Source organism: Xenia sp. Carnegie-2017, unplaced genomic scaffold (assembly GCF_021976095.1).
Source record: "Xenia sp. Carnegie-2017 unplaced genomic scaffold, XeniaSp_v1 HiC_scaffold_58, whole genome shotgun sequence".
In the NCBI taxonomy this organism is placed as follows: domain Eukaryota; kingdom Metazoa; phylum Cnidaria; class Anthozoa; order Malacalcyonacea; family Xeniidae; genus Xenia; species Xenia sp. Carnegie-2017.
The window spans coordinates 591,610-598,325 of record NW_025813524.1 but is presented as its reverse complement, the minus strand read 5'-3'; the positions used below and the strand labels follow the sequence as shown (position 1 = coordinate 598,325).

The following is a 6,716-nucleotide window of genomic DNA, read 5'->3' as shown; positions in this document are numbered from 1 at the left end:
ATCGTTCTCCACAAACGCTTGAAATTATTATGAACACTACTGTGTTCAATTACATTTGTCATTTGATTTATTAAAATTTATGTTTAATAATCATTTTCTCAGTTGTACATGCATAAATATCTCAATAGTGTCCATGTATGCATGTCGTACAACGGACTCCAAATAGACTTTATTATTCTAAAATATTTGAACTTCAATTCCTGCAAAATTTTATATCTCAGTCTGCCAACAGCTGGCATGATGACTTCAACAATCGTTTGACTTCGCAAAAAATGAGATCAATATGCTATCGGCAATTCATTATATCGTCACATGGTCAACCAATTTAGTCCAATAAAGTTTGTCTAAGAGATCATATTACACATCCAATAAAACAACGCAAACTTGATTAGTTTTGGACACGTTTCGTTTTAAGAACGCCTTCATTAAACACAGCTGTGAATGATGAGGTGCAGCATTCAATATTTACGGAAAACACGGTTTATCATCACATTTGAACAGAGAAATAGAAGAAAGTAGGGCACTCCAAAGTTGGTCAGAGAAATCATTAATAATGAAAGATATTGTATTGTTCGTTGTGGCAATATGTGCTTTTGGCATTGCTGTAAATACTCTTGTGATCGCTTCAATTTTAAAGCAAAAGATTCTGTTAAAGAAGAACTACTACTTTCTTGTCTTACATCTCGCGATATGTGACGCATTTGTACTATTAAGTATATTTTTGTTTGAGATCTTTGAACGCTCTTTGAAAAGCAATCCAATTTTGTTAAACTGCTCATACATAAGTGGCACAGATACTATTTTTCAAATAAGTGGAATATCTATGATGTTAATCATTTCAGTTCTACGTTATCGTGCGATAGTCCATCCATTGAAACCTTCCTTCAGTCGACGAAAGATAAAAATCATTTGTGGTTTAGCGTACATCTTTGGTTTGATTACGACAGTTGGATTTTCAATTGAAGAGTGCATTGTGGATCATCGAAATCATTATTTGCGTGTTTCATATTTTGCCTTTTTTGCGTGTTTCTACATTTTCCCAATAATCTTCATGACTGTAACTTACTCCATAATCGCTCGAGCATTGATCAAACAAAGAAAAGCCCTAAGAGCATTCTCCAATGCAACACCGTCTCATTTTCAATGCTCATCCAACTCAAGTTCTCAAAGATATACTCGGGAATTAAAAACGTTTTTCGTTTGTGCAATAACGGTTCTCTGTTTTTCCGTTGGTCATATTTATTATGTGACAGCTTGGTTGCATTTTTTTTTATTCTGCTGAAACTAACACAGTAAACATATCAGTTGCTTATTGTGTAAGAATTTTGGGATCACACGCTCTCAATCCATTAATCTATGGAATATTTGACAGAAAAGTTTTGTACTTTTGGAAGTGGTGCACTAGAAGATAATTATTAGCTAATTCAGATAACAGGACGTTTGACAACTACTAACATGTTTCCTGTTTTAATGTTTAAACTATTTACGTTTAATTAATGTTTCAAAAACAAGGCCTTATTGAGATCAGTTTCAGAACCAAGAAGACCTCTAACGTGCTTACTGAAAAAATATTTTCTTCGAATGATACACGTTAAAACCTAAAACTAACTAGAATAAAATCAAAGTTAGCTGCACATTACAGTTCTCAAGTAATCTTTACATAGATCCCGAATAAGACAATTTTTCCAAGATAATGAAAATTGTCTTTAGCTATACTGTATTTCAGCCTGTCATTCACGTGGAATATTTGACAATTAAGTAGAGTGTTGTTTTGAAATAGCGTAAGAGAACTATAGACAAAAAAAATAGAAATGTATTTGGATTGTCTTTATTTATGACTTTGACTAGTTCCTGTAGAAATTACAAACACTGCAATTAGCTGATAGTTGTTTTTAATTGACTGCGTTAGCCAGCTACAATGCTATCTTTTTTTTTAACAAATGTATTCATTCCTAATTAGTTCACATTTTAGTTGCTCAAATTAGTTTTGCTCAAAACAAAATCCGAAGACTGTACCATCTTTAAGTCATTGTATGTGAAGAGGCAATAATACAGTTTTGTATTTTGAGCTTATAACGATAATTCATCATCATCAATTTGATCATATACAAAAAAAAAAGGCATAAAGAACAACTGTGGGACGAAATGTTAACCTCAACAACTAAGAGTTTTGGAGAGGTGGACGTTTGAAGTTGATTCTAAGGCTGAAAATGGTAAATTAAGTCATATAATTATGCATAAAGTTTCAAAGTACTGATCTTTTATATCGTGTGATTGGCGGCACAATTACAATACACAAGCGTATATGGCAGAATTCAGATGTAGGTAAAAATAAAATGGGCGAAGGCAAAACATTTATCGAACATTTATAAAGAAATGACTTAAATAATTTATGGATAATGCCCAAAGGACGAAGAAAAGAATGTTAAAGAGAAAAATCCCACTTCTTTGTCTAATAGTCTTTGTAAACCTCAAGAACAAAAAAAATTAAACATTCATGATTCAAGATTGTTTTACTGTTGCAAAACAGGCTTGCTAGAATATATTTTAGCTTTAAAAGGTTTTTTAGCATTTTTTACATGGATCATCATTTTCAACAGCATCAAGTAGCTAATTGCCTAAATAAAAATATTTTTTCAATATACAACAGCAGTTTGTAAAGCAATTGAGCTTTTTTATAAACACATCATATTTGGCACTGAAACAAACCCCAAAATTTGACTGGCAAACAAGTTGCTTTTCTTTTCCAGCACACCTATTTGGAGGATTCAAAATTGATTAAGTCATGGTTTTGCAAATATCACGCGCACATGATCTATATTACCAAAGAATTGCTATTGGCTAGCTTTAGTCAAGTGAAAAATGTGATTGGCTCACAGAATAAGCAAGCAATGTCTGATCAATTTTGTTGAGTTTTGTTGTAGACGACAAAGTATAAATCAACGTTTGCAAACCTTTTTTTTTTATCTTTTCTTTTTGCTAAAATACGTCGACTGCTTCAACTAGGTCCTTTTGAATGTCTTCATTTGCTCATTCAGGAATAAATTTAGGTAAATATTGAAATAATTTTGCTGTTTGTTTTTTGTTTGAAAACAAGAAATTTTCTGTGACGATAATATACAATATAAAGCTATATATTGAACAAGTAAATTCTGAGATGAGATAAAAAGATTGGATAAGTAGTAGTGCTATTTTTTGGGGGAATTAACCATATGTTCCATGGAAAACAATTATTATCGCCCGCGCTTGCTAGAGCTTACAAAATAGCAATGACTATATTTTCTTTTGTATCAGACCTCCAACATACGGTGGCCCGTATGTGCAATTCACAATTTAATTTGTCAATGCACAAACATTGCCTTAAATTCAAAAACAATATATTTGATACAAAAATAATGTGCTGAATGCAAAATGATTTTGTTTGCGATGGAAAACACGAACAATGCAAAACAAATTTGATCGCAATACAAAACAAATTTGATCGCAATGCAAAACAAATTTGATCGCAATGCAAAAACAAATTTGATCGCAATGCAAAAACAAAGTTACCGCAACCCAGAATTTTGCACTGTACTGTGGGCGGCAATATGTCGAATATTTAATAGAGTGGGGACAGGGGAATGCTATAACCCGGGCAATGATCGGGGACGCGCCTATTAACTTCCTGGTCAGCGGCAAAAGCCTTGACATAATAATCGCTATAAGTACAATATGTTTCTTGTATAAAATTTCATAACGCATTCCCCGAGTGGAACAGTGTATATTAGATTTCTTTGGAAAATATCTGCGTTGGTTTGTAATGTTTTGCTGCTTTTGTGGACATGGAATGGAGACGTCGTTTTTCTTTTGCCCGAATTGCGGAAAGAAAAAATCCAATGGGACCTCTGAGCCTTCAAGCAGCTCTGTTAAATCACCTTGTGTGACTCACTCGACTGGGAACTCCCCCACTTCGTCGAACACGTCTTCATCTTGTACAAGTTTGTCTACTTTCATGAAGAACAAGGAGGCTGAACGACGGTCGCATTTTGAGCCCAAGAGGAAAAAGTCACGCTCTGCAACATCACGAAAAAATACTGATGTTTTATAACAGTAGGTTTAATGGAATACGACCACGATGATTCATATACGCCAAGACGGGTTTTTGGTAAAACATTTCCTGTGAAGGTGACACCGGACATGGTGTATGATCAAGTTCTTAAAAGATCTTTGACCAAATGGGCTAACTATGATAGAACATTTTGCCCTGATAGAGGTTACGTACTTGTTTACCCAGATGGTCAATTGGCACGAACAATTCCTGGTGGGGACGAAGAATTCGTGATGGGCAAGTACAAAGAAGAACTTGGGACAGCGTACTCAAGAATAAGTTTGTACCTTTGCCCTGTAGCACCAAAACAGAAAGTGAGAGCTAATGATGTACTCATCACTGATCTACTTACCGAAAACGACGATTTGGACCTCAATAGTGAATTACAAGAAGAAGTGCCAGAAAATTGTAATGGAAATTTGGCAGTATCTCCAGAATCCAGTGGAAATGGGTCTGGGAAGCTTTGCAACATCCTATGCTTTGACGGACTTTTGTAAGTGTAACATGTAATATGACTAAGTTTTACTACTTTATTGTGTATAAAGCAATCACTGTTGGTTGTATTAAATCTATGAAATCTTTTGTTATTAGACCAGTTGGAGTTGATGAGAATGCTGCTGTGCAACAGGCCATACGTAATAGCTTGTCTATGCATGTCGATGTGGAAGATGCAGTTGGTGATGCTATCACTGACCCTGAAATTCTCACAAGTGATGGTTTCTTGAATGCAGTTAAAGAGCATGCAGCAAACAAAATTCAAGGAGACCCTCGAAACATTGTTGTTAGCCGATTAAGCATATGGCGAACTGCGCTACCATATTTTAGAAGGAAAGGCTTCCTTAGTTCTGCTGGCATTTTGAAAGTATCATTTGCTACATTTGAAGAGGAGGAAGATGCCGTAGATCAAGGTGGCCCAAGAAGAGAATTCTTCCATCTACTTCTTGGAGCTATTGCACGAGACAGTGGAATAATGTGTAGTAAGTTATGAATTAAAGTTCTTGACTTGGAAATGTTGTGTACTAAATTTCAAGTTTTGATTTCATTTCAGTCTGTAGCCTGGTTGTAGAGTGTGCCACTTTATTTTTATTGGCTAAATATAAATTTTCTGTAGGCATGCCAACAGGTTGTGTAATTCGCTGCAATGTTGGAGCCTTGAATCAAGGAACATTTTGGCTGTTGGACACATGTTGGCTACACTTGTTGTGCAAGGTGGAGAATTGCCACGAATATTTAGCAAATCTGTTTGCCAATATATTGAGGCAGGGTTTGGCAGCTGTACACCAGATATAGACGAGCTACCTGACAAGAACATTAGAGATTCTCTTTAAAGGTATCAAATGTTCGACATCACATGGCAGAAACCAATTTGCCAATTTTTATTGACACTTAAATTCTTTGAAACTTAATTTTTTAAACAATTTTGGCAACAATTGTTTTCATTATTACTATAGCTGAAAGCTGCAAAGGATCAAGGGGGTGTTGATTCTTTTTTGGCTGAGAGTGAGTGGAGATATGACATTGATGGATTGTCCCAAACCCTCCTAATTAAAGATAAGCTGATGTTCATTGAGGAGGTCACCAAATACTTCATCATCATAAAATGCAAACCAATGCTTGATCAGCTCATTGAAGGCCTCAATTATTATGATGTATGTGGTGTCGTATATTTAATTCAAAGTTTAGTTTAATTTTATTTTATTTGCCTGCCTCCATAATAGTGTTATAGTAGTAGCACTTTGGGGGTATTATGTAAAACAAAGCAAAACAGAGAAACTAATGCTAGTCATGTATTATTGGTTAATACATTGAATATACACAGCAGATATTAGCACTGAATATTGCAATAGTATTAATTATTGATTTCTATATACTATAAGTAAAATGCCTTTCCTATTCAAAGGTTTTGCAACTGGTCCGTGCTAATAAAGGAATGGGCAACTATTTATTCCAGTACAATCCAGAGGAAAAGATGGATGGCAGCAAGCTGATAAAAATCATGAAACCTAATTTTTCTCCAATTGGTCACCATCGTAGAGAACCACAAGAAATAATAATGGCTAAATTTATCGCCTTCATCAAGTCCATGGAAGGTGAGTGACAATGTGATCTGTCCCAGATCGAAGCATCTGCTTTTGCAATGGCAGATTTAATAAGTGTCTTTTTCTGTATATTTCTGTGTCATATGATATGTATTACATATTACTATTTAATAGATGGAAGTTTGCTGGGAAACTTACATGATGAAGGAATCGAGTTGACAGAAGAAGAGGAGCGCTTTGCTTCTGAAGCAACTCCTAAGCATATTCTTCTATTTGCAACTGGTGCAACCAACGTACCTACTATTGGCTTTGTACCTAAACCAACAATCACATTTGTTCATGATGAAGGCAAGATGATACCATCAGCTCAGACCTGTTCCAACTCATTGCATTTGTATGTGAACAAGAAGACACTAGATTGTAGCCTGGCCCATTGCTTGCTGACAGCTTTAATGAATGGAGGAATATTTAGTATATTGTGAGGAAGAATAACAATGTGTCCCTTGTTTTGGCGATTTAGTTAAACTTTTGCAGAGTTATGTTACAGACATTATTTACAAATGGTGTGCAAAAAAAAAAAAAAAAAAAAA

General features: G+C 34.8%; 2 protein-coding genes across 3 annotated transcripts; both read left to right on the top strand.

Moving 5' to 3' along the window:
* The first annotated feature begins 4,630 nt into the window (after positions 1–4,630).
* On the top strand, positions 4,631–6,020 carry LOC124456642. 2 transcript variants are annotated; one of them, XR_006952362.1, is made up of 3 exons: positions 4,631–5,064; positions 5,539–5,736; positions 5,988–6,020. XR_006952362.1 is itself a non-coding variant. In XM_047007034.1 (2 exons), the coding sequence occupies exons 1-2, from the start codon at positions 4,659–4,661 to the stop codon at positions 5,568–5,570; spliced, it is 438 nt and encodes a 145-aa protein (XP_046862990.1). In that variant the 5' UTR covers positions 4,631–4,658; the 3' UTR covers positions 5,571–5,837. The 2 variants fall into 2 exon arrangements, 1 of the variants encoding a protein (XP_046862990.1); XM_047007034.1 differs by lacking the exon at positions 5,988–6,020 and having other exon boundaries at positions 5,539–5,837.
* Positions 6,021–6,035: 15 nt separating this feature from the next.
* LOC124456643 lies at positions 6,036–6,695 on the top strand. Its single transcript, XM_047007035.1, has 2 exons — positions 6,036–6,177; positions 6,301–6,695. The coding sequence occupies exons 1-2, from the start codon at positions 6,057–6,059 to the stop codon at positions 6,606–6,608; spliced, it is 429 nt and encodes a 142-aa protein (XP_046862991.1). The 5' UTR covers positions 6,036–6,056; the 3' UTR covers positions 6,609–6,695.
* Positions 6,696–6,716: the final 21 nt, after the last annotated feature.